Genomic DNA, 18,860 nt, shown 5'->3' with positions numbered 1-18,860 from the left:
TATGCCCACGTTTGGAGGAGTTAGCGATGCATCTGCTTTTGAAGACGATTATGAGGAATTTGTTGTATCCAACGAACCGTACATGTACGAGCCGGTGTTTTGATGTCCAAGCCAGCAGCAACAAGCCACAGTTGAGTCCTTTCTGGATCTCGCACTGGAAATTGGTGGAAACTTTGTGGTGCCCATCTGTACCGTTTATTTCTACAATTTCTAAAAGCACACTGAACCATCATGTTGCCTACTAGTCGTTCAATTGCGCTTCTGTCCCACGCTTCTGTTTACGTTCTTCTGTCGTGATTCGGTTACAAACCTAACCAGCGCATAGTAAAATTCCGCTTCTGCTGAGAAAGTAGTCCCTCGATGATTCATGCGATGCAAGGTTAGTTTTATTTCTAACATTATTCTATCAACACAGACATTTAAATCTATAGTCTGGCGTTATATTGATTTACCTCGGGTGTACTGTGGAGTGGGTAAGACTGTTTTTAATAGCAGGCTAGCATTGCCCGTTGCCGTGCGCTAGCCTAGCACGAGCGAACTCTGCAACTAGAAGGACTGAATGAAATGTGTTGAAAACTGTCTCCAGTGATATAGAATACCAATGCTCACTTGGGAATCAGGCCCTATGTCCAAAATTCCGAACTACCCCTTTAAGTCTTCAAGTTTAAATTTATGACTTTATCTTGTCCAAGACAATTGGTTAAACCATGCAAAAGTGCCAGTTCCAGCTTCAGTTATGAGATCAGTTCAAAAATAAACATTTCAAATAACAATAATTAATTTCAAAGGCAAAACCTAATGTTAAATTATCTAATTTCAGCCTGTTTTCCATTTTAAGGCAAGACAGTAGAGGTTTGACCTCACGTCTATGATGTTGATTAAATTAAATAAAAGCACAACAATGCAGATATGACAATAACTTGATTGATGAAAAACATTTGTTTGACAAATTTAGTTTTTTAAAAATACTAGGCTAGCTATTAAAGAAGGTGTATCACACTGCTCCCCATCTCCATCTCCGATATGTTTGCACTCACCAGCAAGCATTTATATTTAAATGCCACAATAGGACTCGTTCATTGCTACAGGGTTAAATAGCAAACTTGATGTAACCATTAATTATTTTAGGGTTCTGTACATTTCTAAAACCTAGCAGTAAAGGCCTTATAAAAAGGTATAAAATACCTTTATAGTGATACAGCTCAAAGCAGCTGATTGTTGTGATTGCGTTGGCCTCCAAACATTTAAAAAACACCTTACCATCAATTGAAAACACATTTGTTGAGCATGTGTGGTTGATGGCTGGTTTAAGCAGCCTCATCTGGCTCCAGTCAGGCTGATTACTCTGGAGCTGCATAAGGCTGCAACCCCTGTGGTGCATCGGGCCACTCAGGGCCCACACAGGATCAACCAGCCATCACCACACAAGCTCTAGGGAGAGCTCTGAAACGTCAAGGAAACACCTCCTCTGCATTTACCACGTTGTGACTCGCTAATAAACTGGGTTTGGAAGGCAAAGCCGGTTGGCTGGCTTGTGGCAGTGTCTTCTGCCACAACAACATGTAAATATAGTCAATATAATATAAAAGGTATAAGCCAGTTGCATTTGAAACATGCGTATCTGCATTGAAAACAGGTTTTGACACACAGCGCCTCGTGGCCATTTCCTGAATGTTGTCCTTCTTGGTTTGATTCCCTTGGTGTCCCTTCAGAGACGAAAAGCCAGGCATACGCAGCCATCCTCTTCCCTGAGCGTTTGTGTTGCCAGGCTGATTTTACTTGGCATTTCTTCGGGATTTAGGGGCAGTATCTTTGTCCATCCTTTGCAGTACCTGCCTCACCCCTTTCTCCACCTTGCGGAAGTGCATCCTCTTCCACCAGCTGGGCTGCTGCTGCCGGCCCCACTCCAGGTCCCTGAGGAACACCTGGGAGGGACCACAGGGCCGCCACATTGAGTACACAACATATCTGTCCCCCCAGCCCCCCGGCCCCTTCCCACCTAGGTCTTTATACTCGTAATATTCGAGCCCTCGGGGCCACCTTGGATCTAAACCCTGGCTGGGTAGAGGAACCGAACGCAGAATTCTGCATGGAACCAAGACGGCCGTTCGGTGTAAGGTGTTGCACACCACCTCAACAGACGCCAACACCCAACTTTAGAATCAGATACCATGAGCAAGGCAGAAAGGAGACACGCATGGTGTACAAATTCTCTATTTAAGCACCTGGACTTCTTCTTCATGACGTCACGTTTGCGGTTATAATTATCTAAACTACATTCCCCGCCAACAGCACGACTTTCTCCTTCACAGAACTTTAGGATCTTTGTGGAAATTGTCAGACACCAATTCGCCTGTTAGTCAAAAACAAACAGCACCTTAAGTTTAATAACCCCCATGGGCACGGTGATGTTGTCTGAAAGCACCTTAAGGGAAACTGAAGGTTTTTTTCCACCTAGACCATATTTTCCAATCATTTTGGGTGTAAGGGACTAATGCAGACTAACACTTTTGAGATAGGTCCAGTATTGAGCCAGAACTCTCCAGCTGTAATCTGTGAAAAAGGTTATCTTTTGGAGCAATAGCACCCGTTGCTTGTTTTTGCAACTGTCTGGCTCTTATTATATCCTATCATTATGGAAAGGATCCATACAGAGAAATAAAAAATATTTATTCATTTTTGCTTGATACAGGCCGTTTGTCATTGTGTCAAACCATGTCTCGCTCAAGGGGAAGACTCACTCTTAAATCTCTCTGTTGGGTTGTTGCAGGATATTTCCCTAGTGTCGTTAGAATCTCTTGGATAACACTAAACGGCGCCTTCTGTAGTCCAACAAAACTAACTCTCCACTCTCCAGCTCTCACTCACGTTTCCAACTGTTCTGGTCCTGCAAACACTCAACTCTCCATGACTGAGTCTTTGTAAGTTTTATTGCTAACCAATAATGGTAGATAATCGGCAGTGGAAAAAACAAGCACTTTTAGAGGAAGTACATTGATGGGAACTTTTGCCCCAAAGGATCACATTGCAGCCGTTATCGCGGACTACGGCTACAGAGTTTTCGCTCAATACTGGACTAATCTCATATCCACGCCGTGCTTCTATGTGGAAGAAACAAACGGAACTAAACAAATGAACTGTATGAAGCAATGATTATGATATGCTCTAATCTCAATCACCATCAAGCTGGGTAAACTGGCTCTGTAAACAAATTAGAGGGATTTGAGGTAAAACAGACCTCAGGGTACCCATGACTATACCTATATGAGGAAGGACTGGCTGATCCACACATTCCTATTCCACACTGCACACAGACACACAGACACACAGACACACAGACACACAGACACACAGACACACACACACACACACACACACACACACACACACACTGTCAAAACGAAAACCTAAAATTGTTGGTCTCATTATGATTTCTGAGTAAAATGAATATAAAACATTAAGTATTCATGTCAACTGTGCAATGCAATTTAGTCCAACCAACAATGTTGAGTTTTGGGTCAAGAGTTGGGCTCACTGTAGTATCTTTGTTAGCAAGACACACGGGTTTAAGTCAGACTCTGTCTGAGGCTGGGCCAACTACGGTGCACATGCGCATTTCGACCCTTTGGAAAATACGGGGTTTCCTAACGGAATTTTCAGATGGTAAATATTGTGGCGACTCCTACCCCCCGGGGAGTTTGGGTATTCGTGATGCCGGTTGGGAAAAAGGGGTTTATTGCCTTTTGTCCATTTGTTTAGGTTAAGTGGGGTTAACGGGTTTGGGGTCTTTATTGTTTGTGTGTTGTTTATTGTGTGTAGTGTTGCCGCCACCGTTACCGAGACTTGCATGTCCGTTGGTTTTGGTGTGCGGTGCGCTGTGTGTTGTGGGTGTGTGTTAAATAAAGGCAGCTCTCGGGATCGTGCGGGGTATGAGGCACGAGAGTTGCGTCACCGTTTAACCTGGGCTCCCGTCTCGTGCAGAACAAGTTTGACCATAAAGTGAACCTTGTTCTGCACTTTGGTTTGCTGCATTTAGACAGCGATTCTCTGCTGCTGAACTAGCTACATGTTGCTTGTTCTATTGCTGTCTGGCATTCAGAAATGTAAAATGGAAGTTTCCAATTATTAATTTTAATAAAGTGAACTTAAAACTCGTTTTGCATTCTTTGAAATGTTTTTTTTTTCAATAATATTAACCTTAATTTGAAATATTAAGTTGACAACCCTGACTTACTTTTTTAAGTTTTGTAAAATATAAAAATCTTAGTTGGTATAACTCTAACTTTCAAGTTTGTTTAAAGAAGAAAATGATCTTTTGTTGGGCTCAAAACTCAAAAATTGATTGCAGTAAGTTGCCTTGCAATTTTGAGTTTTCTCAACTTTTTATTTTTTACATTGCACACACACACACACACACAGAACGTACCTCCAGCTGCTCGCGCACGCGCTTAGGGTCCCAGGTGGAGGCGTTCTCCGTGATGACGCTGAGGATGGGGTGCCAGGACTCGGACAGGTCCGAGCCCTCGGTGACGGACGCCAGCACCTGCACGCGGCGGCCCGTGCCCCCATGGTCGGTGGGCACCCCGCGTACGTACAGGGACTGCTTCCCCACGTTGCTAAGGGGGTTGAGGTACAGGCTGGCCACAGGACAAACACAACATAAGGCAGTGTGAGACCCTTTACGCAGAGGCGTCATCGTAGGACAAACACCGGTGTCATGACACGCTCGCTCTGGTTCACACACACATGTGTGAAATCAGAATTACACAAATGCTATTTTACCGCCACATTAAGTTCATTAAGTTCACATTAAGTCCTCTTTCAAACAACACATATGTGACTTATTCATAGTAGGGGTAATAGTGTCGAAAATGAACAAATATTATCCATCTTATATTGTCAATTGTCACCAATGGCCCATATAAGTCAATCAAAGGTGGCGCATGCAATAGCATGTGTTTAGTCTATAGAGGGAGGCAATCTACAAGTGGTGCTGTGGTTTGGTTCTCCTTTGGTAGTATCGGGATTCATCACCTTCAATGGAATTGTGACACATACAAGGTGATACACATGTTTGGTTTCGCCAACACACGCCCCTGCTACTGATTATACTGCTACTACTGCTACTAATGCTATTACTGCTACTACTGATACTACTGCTACTTCTGCTACTTACGCTATTACACTACTGCTTCTTCTGCTACTAACGCTATTACTGATACTACTGCTACTTCTGCTACTTCTGCTTGTTCTCCTATGCGGTGGGGCTTACTGCACGGTGTGTATGTTGGGGTGCTCCCTGCAGGCGTCCACCAGGGTCAGGGCGGCGCTGTCCCCGATGTTGTTGTAGGCCACGTTGAGCTCCTGGAGCCGCGCGTGGTGGCGCAGTATGGAGGCCAGCTGCCGGGCGCCGGCGTCCCCCAGCCCCGTGTGCATCAGGGACAGATGCCTGAGGGACTGGTCCTGGGGCAGGGCCTCCAGCAGGGTGCGCACCCCGGACTCCTGGAGGGGGTTGTCGCACAGCCTGGGACCACAGGTGGGGAGGGGGGGAGGAGGGTGAGGTGGGGAGGCTTAAAGAGCCACTATCAGGTTGGTCTCCCCAGGTCATCAATGTAAATGAGGCAGATTTCGAAATGATTTAATGTAATTAGCATTTTATTAATGCTAATTGCTAACTTACATGTGATTCTGCAGCAGTCCACCCTAGCACTGGTGTTTTTCTTACCACAAGTGAAGTCATGCGCAAGTTACTCTTTTGGACTGCACGTACATGATGCTTGACAGAGGCATGTACGGTTGTAATTCTTAATAATTATTCCCTTTAATTATTTGCTACACACTTTCCCAATATGAAAGAACTGGAGATTCCAACCTGCAGGTCGCTCTGTTGGATGAAGTGACGACACAAATGATATGCATTATATGAATAGCATTCATGGGCAAATATTAACAGATACATTTACCTACTGTTTGAGTTACTTTTTTCATGCACCTTCCCATGTATGAACACATGTTGTTGCGAGGGAACTTCTTAGTTTAGCACCCATGTATGAACACATTTCAGAGTGAGTGAACTGCTTAGTTTAGATTAGCAAGAGGTGAAAAGGATGTTTGCAATGTCACACAGCTAATGTTACATTTACGGGCTCACATTTAACACCTGGCCGTGGCTTACCAGTGCTGAACCTCTTAATCAGCAGTGCTTCAGGGCATCAGGTTTATCCTCCCATTCAACCAAACCGTTTTCGGTCTTAAGCACTTGGCCCATCCCCCCTGAGAGTATTAGCATGTGAAGCACAACACCGCCCCCTACTGCTTTAAAAGTATGTTGATCTATCTAATATTTTACATTTAATATACTTTATCATAAACATGTAATTGTTTGAATTTATGTATTTTATGGACAGTTCAAGTAGAAAAGAGATACCAGTCTCAAAAGGTAAAATAAAAGATAGGTTTGTGTTTTCATGATCCTATGATACACCTAAAGCAGCGTGTAAGTGTAGTAGATACACAGTCTTACTGTAGTGATCTAATATCACTCTTGGGGTCAAGCAGAAGGTCGCTCAGGAAGATGCAGGACTCTGGGCCCAGGCTGTTAAACTGGAGACTGATGCAATGGAGAGAGAGAGAGAGAGAGAGAGAGAGAGAGAGAGAGAGAGAGAGAGAGAGAGAGAGAGAGAGAGAGAGAGAGAGAGAGAGAGAGAAAGAGAGAGAGAGAGAGAGAGAGAGAGAGAGAGAGAGAGAGAGAGAGAGAGAGAGAGAGAGAGAGAGAGAGAGAGAGATAGAGAGAGAGAGAGAGAGAGAGAGAGAGACCACAATCACAAAAATCACAAACTCACATCCAGGCAGTTAGGAGTGTATGTCATCCGGAGATCATTCAGTGCAAAACAGCAACAGGTCAACAACAAACAAACAAAAATGTACAGTTTACTACATTAGTCACTGGTCTAGCTAAATGGCCCTTTCATATGCCTCCCCTATTTCTGTAAATGAACAGAATAAAATATTATCATTATGAACAAAAGGGACAGATAATAAAGTATACAAAAACCAGATTGCTTCAATCCTGTTCCATAATAAATATCGAGGGAGACAAAAGGTCATGTCAGTTCTTGCCCGAAGTAGTAAGGGCTATTAAGGCTTAAGCTTAACTGGTTATACAGAATATTCCAGGCTCCCTCGCAATTATTTTGGTAAACAATCCACATGGGTGTTGAATCTGCTGCATGTTGTGACACCACCCAGCTGTAAACGGACAATCTTCATGCCCTTTATGCCAGGGTGCACAGGGAGCGTTACGTGGCAGAACATTTCAACTTGCTATTATATGTGCTCCACGGCACGCATTCCCAAGCGATTGAATAGAATAGTACTTAAGAACTAAATTCAAAAGCATTCAAGTTCCCTACTCCACTACTCCAGAAAACTTGTACAAAGAATGAACACTGCCCGTGTTGCGGCATGTCAAATTTGACGTGCCACAACACGGGCAGTGCAACATGTTGCACTGTTAAGATCATGTTCCCCAGCAGAAGGCTAAAGCTGACAAAGCACGCAGCAAACACAATCTTATCTTGAGCAGAAGGGGAAAGCATGGGCAATAAAAAGTCATGAAACCAACCGACAACAGCCACACAAATTCTGAATTGTAAAATATTCAACAAAACATGCGTGGTAAATCGCATGCTTTGGTATTATACTCATGTGGGGCACCCTTTCACTTCACAAGCACCCCCCCCCCCCCCCCCCCCCCCCCCCCGCCTAAATCTTCCTAGACATAGAGTCAATAACTCAATGTCTCAATTATTGATGTCCTTCTTACTTGAGGTTATGTGTGTGTCTGAAAGCAGGCCACAGCATCTCCAGCAGATCGTGTGTTAGGTAGCAAGAAGACAGATTCAGCTCTTCCAGCCGGTAGCTGCAGAGAAGAGACCAGGGACAAAGGTATGCTCAAAAGCTGCTATCTGCATTTAATTCAAATGTAGTACCTTAAAACAAGCCTAAAATACATTTTCAATTTGCAAAAAACACAAAGATGCAATGCAAAATGCAATCATCTTCTAGATCTGAGTCCTGGTCACTTTTTGGTACCCTGCATCTTTGCTTCCTTAAACTGTACCCGCGTCAACAGAGCCAAAGTTGCCATCGGTAGCCTCAGCAGTACCTGGCAGGGCTGCAGGACAGCACCGAGCTCAGAACAAAGCACTTGAGGGGCGTCATGCGGACGTTGCAGAGGCGTATGGTTCTGATGGTGGACAGGATCTCGGCCGTGAGCCGGGGGTTCTGGAACTCGTAGAGCAGGACCAGGAGGTCCATGAGCTCCTCCGGGGGCTGGGGCTTGTTCAGTTCTATGGTCGCAGAGAACAGGATTCCTGGGTCAGGTTTGATCTTCTCATTTATAATTGATACTATGAACTGGAGGATTATTGTGAGTTTATTCCTATCTAAAGAAAAATGTATATGGAGACAAACAAGCTAGGCTCGTCTATGTACCTGGGACTCTTGGTACTGGTGACTGATAACTCTGAATAATATTCAATATCAAACAAAACAAAACATCTATGGAGACATTAACGATGAAAAAGCCAATGCTGGAGTAAACAACCGACCTCGAACGAGATACTTGCGGAGAGCGCGCGTGATCTGGGACACAGTGGTGCTCTTGATGCTGCAGCCCAGCTGCTGCAGCAGGACGCGGTTGTCATAGTGCAGCAGGCCGCCCATGAAGATGGGGTAGAGCTCGAAGGGCTGCCTCTCATCCTGCTTCTCGGGCTGCGGGCCGTGAAGCCCCAGCAGGCCCTGCTCCACCTGGTCCAGGACGTCCTCGTTGAAGCTGTCCTCGTTGCGGAACATCTCTGACGCCAGCGTCCTGGCGATGCGGCCCTGGTTGTGAGTGTGGACCCGCTCGTACAGTTTGGGGAACAGCTGGAGCAGGTTGAACACTGCAAAGATGCGCAGCGGGATGAACTTGGAGAGGACCGCCACCATGGAGCCGACCTCCTCGTTCACCTGGCCGATGGCCACCGACACCTGCCTGGTGAGCTTTTCCACCGCCGTCTTGTTCTCCCCCAGGACCACGTAGAGGGCGGCCAGGTACTCCTGCATGGCCGGCACGGCGAACGTGTAGCGCCGCTCGTCGGCGTCCTGCTCCTGGCCGTCCTTGCTGGGGCAGGGGACCAGGAAGAAGTCCAGCACGTCGGTCCTGAACACGGCCAGCTGCCGCAGCTCCTCATCCGTCTTGGTCTTCCCGCCGACCCACTGCTCCAGCTCGCTCTCCGAGAAGGAGGTGCGCTTGTTGGTGACGCCGTCGAAGGCCAGCTTCCCCACCGTGCGCACCACGTACAGCATCAGGGAGCCCTGCCGCTCCTGGACCGAGCCGTCCGCCCTCGCCGCCGCGCCCGCTCCTAGCACCTCCCCGCCGAAGTTGAGCCGCAGGAAGCTAGTGTAGATGCCTGTGAAGGTGCGGATGGGCGCTTGGGCGTCGGTAAAGTGCAGGAAGTGGAGAGTGGCGCAGGTGAGCCAGCAGTAGGCGGGCAGGAAGCAGGCTTGGGCCAGGCGGCTCTCCCTCTGCAGGTTGAGGTAGAGGAGCTCAATGAGGGCCTCCCGGTTGGGCTGGGCCACACCGGTGCTGGGCTGCTGCAGCAGGCGGCTGGTGAAGTAGGCCCGCTGGCGCTCAGCACTGTCGAAGCCACAGATCTGTGCGTAGCGGGCCACGTACTTCTGGGGGATGGACTCCACCGCAGAGAGCCGGGTGGTCACCAGGATACTGGCCTGTGGGATGTGGGTGCAATTGACAAGTGTTGTGTTGAGGTGGTTTTACACCATGATCCTCTGACCTATCATAGCTGACTGATGGGGTTGGCATGAGTTGGGGTTGGCACTGGGCTGTGTTCACTGCATTCACTCACATGGCCTTTCAAACCATAGCTATGCAGATGCCACACAACTACACTTTTTCATAGTCTGAAACTCAGGTAGCAGCACGTTAGTTTCCCAAAACATCTAGGAAATAACCCAGAACAATGAAGGCCACGGGTACTGACCAAGAGTTCTACCCACTTGGGTAATCTAAAACTATAAAACAGAAGACTCGATTTTTTGTCTAACGAAAACAAGGCAACGAAAAACATCATCCACTTTTTAGCAGGCTTGACTACTGTTATGACTCTAATCTACCTCCAGAACAAGTTAAGTCTGCCTCAACACGTTATTCTAACCCAAACTTGGCTAACATTTTTCTTCTGCACTGTATTCATTGGGGGTCAAGCAGCAAAGCTTTGTGACAACCATTGTTATTCTTGATGTTCCTATTATTATGATTATTTACCTACCATGGGAGTCTATGGCAGCCCATAGAACGCCATAGTCAAAAGTTGTGAAATTTGACACACTGATTCAGGACATTCCCATGATCCCTCACAGCAAATTTGTGGCCGCTAGCTCATAAGCTCTAGCGCCATCAACAGGTCAAAGTTGGACATGCATTCATGTTTATAACTTTTGACCCATTCATCCAATATTCACAAACAAGGTATCATTGGAATCCTTGGGGCAAGCAGAGTTCAACACACCCTATTTCGCCAGGATGGATTCTACAAAATCTTGGTTTATTTCAAAAACTTTCAAAATGCATCTCCTATCACACAAAACTTATCGAATCGATTTTTTAACTGTTTGGCCGTGACAGACAATAAAATTTGACCGCGATGCCGCCAAACAGGAAGTAAGACAATTTCTCAGCAGCCCTTTGACATATCATAACCAAACTTGGGATTTGGGCATTTGGTGACCTCTGACCTCTAGGGGGCGCTGTAATTAATGAAGATGTGCTTTATCTCCTCTCCCTTCACATGAGTATATTACAAACTTATTTCCAATGTCTGGTGATACTGTCAGACCTCTTCATATAACTAATAAATTATTTCTCATGGAAACATCAGAATCTTCATGAGACATATATGATCTTCGGACCAAGCTGAACAAATGAGTCAAACAGCTTTTTCAAATTCAAAACCGTTGGCCGTGACAGGCAATCAAACTTTACGGCAAAGCCGGCAAACAGGAAGTAAACCTGTTCTCAGCAAACCTTTGACATATCATAGCCAAACTTGGTACATAGACTCATGGCATCATTCTGGGGACACCCAAACAATTTGGTGACCTTTGACCTCAGGGGGACTTCAAACAGGAAATGAGCTTATATCTCTGCAAGGCCTTTATGTATCTAAACCAAACTTGGCTCATAGTCTTATGACCCTATCCTGATGATGGCCAAACAATTGGGCATCATCAACGCCTAGTGGGGGTGTAACGATACATGTATTCGTATTGAACCGAATCAGTACGGACGTCACGGTTCGGTGCATGGATTTACACGCAGAATACATCTAATGAAATAATACTGGCGTGCGATTTAATTAATGTAATGCAGAACTAATGTTAGATACGCGAGTTCTTCAGGAACAACTAAACTGCAGCCCTGATTGGCGCCTAGGTCTATGCTAGGTAGCCGAGCTCCGCCTCTGGCTAGTGCTAGTTTTTTGTCAGGTCGACGGTTAAGTGAGTCAGTCAGTCGGTCAAAAAATAGCAGTGTTGTAACGCAAGGGTTGTACACTTCTTTGTTATTTGGATAACCAATCGGCTGTTGGTGTTATGGCACATTACACATCGGGTTCTCTGACGTCTCTGGTATTGCCACAACAAGACTCGTAGTGGGGGTTATCTCAGCCATGGTTGAGAAGGAATTGGGGGAAAGAAACTTTGGCTTTGACTCCCTGAAGTACATGAACCGCGACATGAAGGAGAAAAGGATTGTTGACCGCGATTGTCTGGCTTTAGCCTATGTTGCTGTTTTATTATTATTATACGTACTTTGCACTTTCATAAATAAGACATGCTGCATTTTCAGTTTTATAACTGATTGTCTTATTTTGTTTACAAGTTACGGATGGAGTCTGGAGATGATGTGGGGTACTTATTGTTTACTGTTTGCATCTTAGATTACGCAATTCAGGCTGTTGCAGCTAGCTCAGGGGAGAGACTGTATGACACTAGGTGGTACAACCTGAGACATGACCAATAAAAAAATAACTGCCTTCTGCATTTTTGTTTTTTCTTTTCCCTTCATTGTACCGAACTCGTACCGAACCGTGATGTCTGAACCGAGGTATGAACCGAACCGTGACTTTAGTGTACTGTTACACCCCTAACGCCTAGTTGTTAGCAGCAAGTCTATTCTGGCCCTTAGAAAGCAACTTCAATGTATTTTAATTGTGATAACCATTTGCCAATAGCTTTCATTGTAGGTGAAATTACTGAGATGGTCATCATGTAGCCACCTAACCGATTCTTCCTTTATAAAGCACTATCAATGGCCTTGTGTTTGAATTGTTCTGTATAAATAGTGCTACATAAATAAACGAAATAAACAGCCCTGCTACATTCATGCTCTCTTTGCTTTACTCTGCTGAAACAACATGATTCCATTTATTTTCTTGGTCGAACCTCAAATATGAATCGAAATCCCCTATTGTAGTGCATTGGGCTAAAGTCTTAGTTTGAGTGATCAGACCATTGTAAAGGTCTCTGCCGTCTTCACTAATACAACAATTGCCATAATAAATTGTCAAAATTGACAAAATTCCTAAGAGTGTTTTGCGTGAACTTGCAGGCCACCAATGTCAACAACCTTGTTTACAACAAACAACTGTTATGTTGACCACAAACTCTGTATGGACCGAAGGTCATTTATTCCAAAAGATAAAAATGCTCATTCCCAATGTTTGAATTCGTGGCTCCCTTGCATGGCGGCAACAATCAAGGAGGAACTAGAAAAGTGGCGACCCAGGACCCACCTCAGGCAGGAGGTACTTCCTCAGCAGGTTGACCACCACGGCCCCGGAGGGAAGCGCCTCGCTGGGGTCGCTGCACAGCTCCGTGTTCCCAATCCGGAAGTCCAGCTTCATCTTCTCTATCCCGTTGAAGAGGAAGAGGACCTCCTTGGCCTGGTCGCTCTCGCCGCTCAGCAGCGGGATCCTGCGCAGATGGAGGTACTTCCTGCCCACCAAGTCCCGTAAAGAGGAGGCCCTGCGTAGGTGTGTGTGTGTGTGTGTGTGGGGGGGGGGTAGATCCACACACGTTACAGAATACACAACATCACAACCGAATAACAGTACTACCTTCCATCACCAGGTTACTGTGAACACACGGCTATTTACACAATACACTGATAGATGTGATCTTCTCGTTTTAAAGCAGTCAACTTGCACTGAGGATACACGACATGACCAGCAGCTAGCGGTTATGGTGATTTCCCCCACAATCAAAAATTAATAAGCTTGTCTGATGTTGATTTTATGGAAATCCACATTGACTCTCAAATATGGTCTCAAATATTCAGCCAATTGGAAGATCTGAGCATCCTCGCTAGGCCCTGTAGCCTGTAAGGTAGCCTCTCGGGGACAAAATGCATTTTCAAAATTATTTCAAACTAAAGACTGTTTTACCTTCAGGACACCAAGGAGATATAACGGAGAACAGTTTCAGCCCAATAAAACACACTTCACCTTGTCAACTGGGAGAGGTCTTCACAGGAGAAGGGCACCAGCAGCTTGAACTGGGTCAGGGCGGCCCCGGCGCACCAGTCCAGCACCAGCTTCCGGACCACGGTGGTCTTACCCGTCCCCACCGCCCCGTACAGCATCACGTTGAGGCCCCGGGCCCCGCCCCAATCTGCCACCGGCTCAAACAGCTGCTCCATGGTGCAGGCCGGAACAGGGGGGCCCTGCAGCAGGGGGCTGGGGATCAGGGGGGTCCTCTTCTCCGCGGGCTCCCTCTCCAGGATGAGGGGGTCCACGTGCATGGTCTCTGGAAGGAAGTAGCCCCCGAACTGCTTCTCCTCCTGGGGCAGGTGGCTGAACCACAGCTCCAGCTTCCTCTTGTGGACCTCGATGGGGTCCGCTGAGGGAGGAGGGACACTTTGTCAGGCCAATGTCCATCTGCTTAACTTTAATTAATGCAAACCCAGTCAATGTAGAGCATTGATTATTTTGATCCGGCAAATTACATACATCGATAAATAGTGAGTAAGTTAATAGTATTAGTGAGTACTATACAGTATAAGTGAGTATATTTTCATGGAACCCCACTTTCTTAGATCTCCATTTCGAACAGGGTTTTATGCAATAAAGTAGCAGAAAATCAAGGCACTGATTTGGAAATACAATAAGTGGCATGGATTTAGGTATCTACATTCTCTGATGCTGGTCATTTCAGCCTGAATCATAACTACTGAGCTACTCCTTTTCACAGTGCTTCTTGCACATGGGTTATTGTGCAATGACAACATGACAGTGTTGAGTGTCGAGTCATCTTGTGTATACAACGGTAGTACAGGTATCAGCCGGGCCCAGCAGGTTGTGTACCGGGGTCATGTGAACGGCTGCAGAGGGCCCGGGTATAGACAGCAGGGGGTGGGAGGGCCTCCACTCTCCTCCTCCAACTCCATCGCAGCACCTTCAGCTGTCTGGTGAATTAAAAAACAGCATAATCATTTAAAAATGAATAACAGTAATACTATAATAAGAAGAAACTTCACTTATATAGCCCCTTTAAAAACAAAGTTTGCAAAGTGCTTTGACTTTAACAATAAGAGAGAGCTACTACAATAAGAGAGAGAGTAGTACTCAGTACTAAGAGCAATGAAGGCTAACATGAGTGCTTAAAGGGCTAAGAGATAACAATAAAATATAATGTGAAATAAAAGACAAAAGAGATGAAAGGACATATTCAACTGAAATAAAGTGGAAGTAAAGTATTATCGTAATCGTAATATATAAAGACATAAGGCGGATGTCTTTACGCTGGAAGACATGGGACAGCTCTTCAAGTTTCATGGACAGTTCCCTCAGCGGAAACAGCTTTTTCTGACCACAAAGTGACTTAGAATGCAGGGAGTTCCTGGCCAATTCAAGAGCCGTGTGATAAAATCTATTATTCAAAAAATTCTAAAATCTGTTATTACACGGCTCGGGACACCGACGCGAAGCGGAGGTGGCTTGTTCGCCCTGTCGGGGCTTATTTTCCCGATAATGACCGGTGTTCTATACATTATCCCTTACATATTTCAGACTAACAGGAAGGTTGATACATTTCTGAGGAAAACGACGAGGCTGGACAAAGAAACACGTAGGAGTAACGAAGAATTATCATTTTCAAAGTCTTAAAATATGTCTTAATGATGCCTGGAAACCAGAACAATTGGCAAGCTCTTATGTTATTTCCTTCAGCCATGGGTCTGGTGATTTTAGGCTAGTTAAACTTGGTTCATGATACATACATGTTGAATAAAAAATATATAAATGTTATCATTCTTTGGCGTTCTATGTTGGATAAAAGATGCCAAATTTAGTTTACAACAAATCCTTCAATGTCATATGTTTATAACTATGATTGTATTATTCCAGCCAAAACTGCATTTTTGCAACTGACCTTGGCAGTGAGCTCATTGTAGAGGTGACTAACTGGTCAGAAGGTTATAGTCCACCCCTGAATGACAAACAGAAAGAAGACATTTTAAGGATCAATCCAAAATAAAAACAAGGCACATATCATTCCTTGATGTATCTTATATAAATATACATATTTTGTACTTCAGAAACTTCAGTCTTGATCTTAAATGACTCACCCAGTCCCAATACAAATATATAAGGTTTATGGCTCATGTTGTTCTTCCTTAAAGTTAATTGTTCCAACCCCTCACTTTAAACAAACTTTGTATTAGTCCCCCCTGGAGATATTGTTTCTTTGGTGCATAGAGGAGGTGAACAGTAGGGGATATAGGTCAAGATAGATCCTGGACACCTGTTTCAGCATACATGCTGTGGCCTGTGGCATAATCTAAGATAAGATAACAACTTTATTATATTATTATATAGATATAAGAATAATAAAAAAATAATAATAATCCCATGTCATGTCAGATAGGACACCTTCCAGTGTAGTAGGCCTATTAATGTGTTATTGATTCTGACTTACTGTGTCAAATGCAAGGGAGCTTTTGAAAAAAAATTAAATTATCTTCATGTCTAATATTTAACTGAAGAAACAGATTACGGACACATTAGCAATCAAAATAGCTGTGCTAAATGAGACCAATTTAGTAGGCTAAACAAAACAATGTATCATCAAGTTCTCTAATGTGATCAACCTTCTCCACAAAGTTAATGTAAAGAACAACGATTTTGTGTCACTCAAACTGTAATTAGGAACTATTGTTCTTCAGTTTTATTTAAGTTTTATTCTTTCTTTCTTTCTTTCTTTCTTTCTTTCTTTCTTTCTTTCTTTCTTTCTTTCTTTCTTTCTTTCTTTCTTTCTTTCTTTCTTTCTTTCTTTCTTTCTTTCTTTCTTTCTTTCTTTCTTTCTTATTCTCTACAAACTTTGGGACTTATCTCCTTCCTCAATTTTTCAAATAGAGACTCCATTCAATTTTAAATAGGCCTATTCAGAATAGCTTGGAATCACACGGTTCTTTTCAGATTTTTTTTATATTTTATACTTTTTCTACTTTTAAAAAATTATCTTTTTTTAACATGGGAGTCCAATGGGAGGACGGCAGAGCCTCAACTGTTCAAGACGTAACTAAATCAATCCGTTTATCTTCGTTCAACCCATTTAACAAATCTACACACAATAATAACACTTCAATAATATCCAAACGGAATTTCGATATAATTTAAACTTTATTCAGAATCACAGTTTTAGTTTCATCCCGGCTTCGTTTTCAGTTGGTCTCATTGATGTGCGTGATGAAGTTCAGCAGTGTGGCCAGATTGGGCGGGTTACCCGCCAGAGTGGGCTACTTTTGGAGGACGTTCAGGCAGTGTCGCCAGATTGGGCGTTTTTTCCACACTCTATTGAGCTACTTTTAATCACGCACCGAATTCTTCGACCCACCGAAAAGTGTGACCCCAGGAGGCGCTGTTGCATATTTTTTGCAATATGCACGAGTTTGAAGAATAGACAGGCATGAAAAAACATAAATAAAACATAAGATCTCCCCCCAACCAATTACCTATTTATGAAAGGTACTTAATAAATACATTTGTTTTGATTTGACCCATACAATGATAGGGCGTTTAGTAAGGTCCTTCACCGTTGCTTTTTTACCCATTAAAAGTGACAGTCAGTGTTAAATTACGCTGATTTACCTATGAGCATTTCCTATTATAGGCTACTGTGTAAAACGCTGTTTAGAATTTATGTTAGCATCACGAAAAGAAAGACCCACCGGTGGGTGGGTCTTATGTTTTATTTATGTTTTTGTTATAATGCAAACGTGCATGTTGCAGAAAATGTGCAACAGCGCCCGGCTCGCTATTAAACACACACACACACACACACACACACACACACACACACACACACACACACACACACACACACACACACACACACACACACACACACACACACACACACACCACACACACGCACGCACGCACGCACGCACACACACACACACACACACACACACACACACACACACACACACACACACACACACACACACACACACACAGTGCAGGGCAATACATTTGACGGATCAGATTCTTAAGTTAAATTAATTTTACATTTCTGCATTTTTAGCAATGCTTTGCACTTTTCATTCAGCAGTAACTTTATTTGTTTCCAACCATTTACTTTTTCTTAAATGGTGTGCATTTTTATATTGTTTACTCCATTTCGACGTTTGAACTTTTGTTCAAATCCCTTTGCTTGATTTAAGCCATTTAACGTTTCTTTATGTCCTAATCTATGTGGCTTTATTAAAAAATATTTTCAACCTCACTTTGTACGACAGCACTCACCGCATTCTCTCTGCAGGAAATGCATTTTCTAGTTCAACGATGGTCTCTTTAGTGAAAGCACTATGGTTAGGAGGGAGCGCTCGGAGGTGAGCTGCCCGTCCTCTCGTTGCCCGTCCGTCCTCCTACCTCGACTATCCAACTTAACCCCTTATCATCCGTGAAAATGTAATAAAAGATTTACTTACCCCAATAATTCACATTGTTGATTTACAGATCGGTACAGTGGACGAGTCAATCACTCTTTGGGTTTACGCAGCCGCAGATATCACATGTCCTCTGGGGTTCGGGGCTGGAGACCAACAGCTGTCAACTCACGACGCCGTGTCCGCCCTGCGAGAATCGCATTAAATATTCACGCTGTCTCATTTTACGGATAATAGCGTTGTAGAATGTTTCATGATGCACTGCTCCAGCCGGCAGCGACGGGAGGATCGGCTGAGCACTATAGCCGCCGTTCCCTGCAGTGTTGCCAGATCGGGCGTGAAATCTGTCCCAATCTGGCAGCACTGGTTTCCTGGTCGGTCTGCCGACCATATTTATAAAGCCTGTTAGTTTCATTCCCTTCCTCGTGTTTGTTTGTACCACTACCAACCCCTAGTGCTATTTTACTGCAGAAGCCATAAGGACGAACAATGCAGCAAGGGGGAACACAAACTAGTCTTTACGTTACAGTAGAAAATGATCTCGTCAGCAACTGTAGGCTACTTCAAGGATAAATGGTCAGTAAAGGGCAGAATACGGTTCTTAACGTTTAAAGTTTAAGTGTTAAACACATCTTACGCACGTTACTCTTAAGAGTAACACTGACACCAGACTGAATTTTGAATGAAGACGTTTGGTTATTGAGTCGTTATTGCCCGTTTGCATCACCTTGGAGCTGGACGCAGGCGCACTTCCTCTTCCGTGGCGCGCCGTTAGAGCGCATGTGTTTCATTTCTCTGACTCTGCCTCCTCCTCACAACACTAATGTGTCGCCATAGTGATGCTGCC

The 18,860-nt window shown here is 44.4% G+C and overlaps 1 protein-coding gene across 2 annotated transcripts; it reads right to left on the bottom strand.

Moving 5' to 3' along the window:
- Window positions 1-632: 632 nt before the first annotated feature.
- Window positions 633-18,842, bottom strand: nlrx1 (NLR family member X1). 2 transcript variants are annotated; one of them, XM_060074182.1, is made up of 13 exons: window positions 18,741-18,842; window positions 18,056-18,200; window positions 15,493-15,549; window positions 14,427-14,527; window positions 13,569-13,962; window positions 12,858-13,089; window positions 8,613-9,774; window positions 8,168-8,351; window positions 7,826-7,921; window positions 6,524-6,610; window positions 5,273-5,524; window positions 4,427-4,637; window positions 633-1,925 (listed from the first exon to the last, which is right to left on the bottom strand). In XM_060074182.1, the coding sequence occupies exons 3-13, from the start codon at window positions 15,507-15,509 to the stop codon at window positions 1,776-1,778; spliced, it is 2,886 nt and encodes a 961-aa protein (XP_059930165.1). In that variant the 5' UTR covers window positions 15,510-15,549; window positions 18,056-18,200; window positions 18,741-18,842; the 3' UTR covers window positions 633-1,775. The 2 variants fall into 2 exon arrangements, with proteins under 2 accessions (XP_059930165.1, XP_059930166.1); XM_060074183.1 differs by lacking the exons at window positions 6,524-6,610; window positions 18,741-18,842 and having other exon boundaries at window positions 18,056-18,730.
- Window positions 18,843-18,860: the final 18 nt, after the last annotated feature.

The sequence above is a fragment of the Gadus macrocephalus genome, chromosome 16 (assembly GCF_031168955.1).
Source record: "Gadus macrocephalus chromosome 16, ASM3116895v1".
Classification (NCBI taxonomy): domain Eukaryota; kingdom Metazoa; phylum Chordata; class Actinopteri; order Gadiformes; family Gadidae; genus Gadus; species Gadus macrocephalus.
The sequence above is the reverse complement of the archived record's forward strand: the minus strand, read 5'-3'. Positions and strand labels throughout refer to the sequence as shown.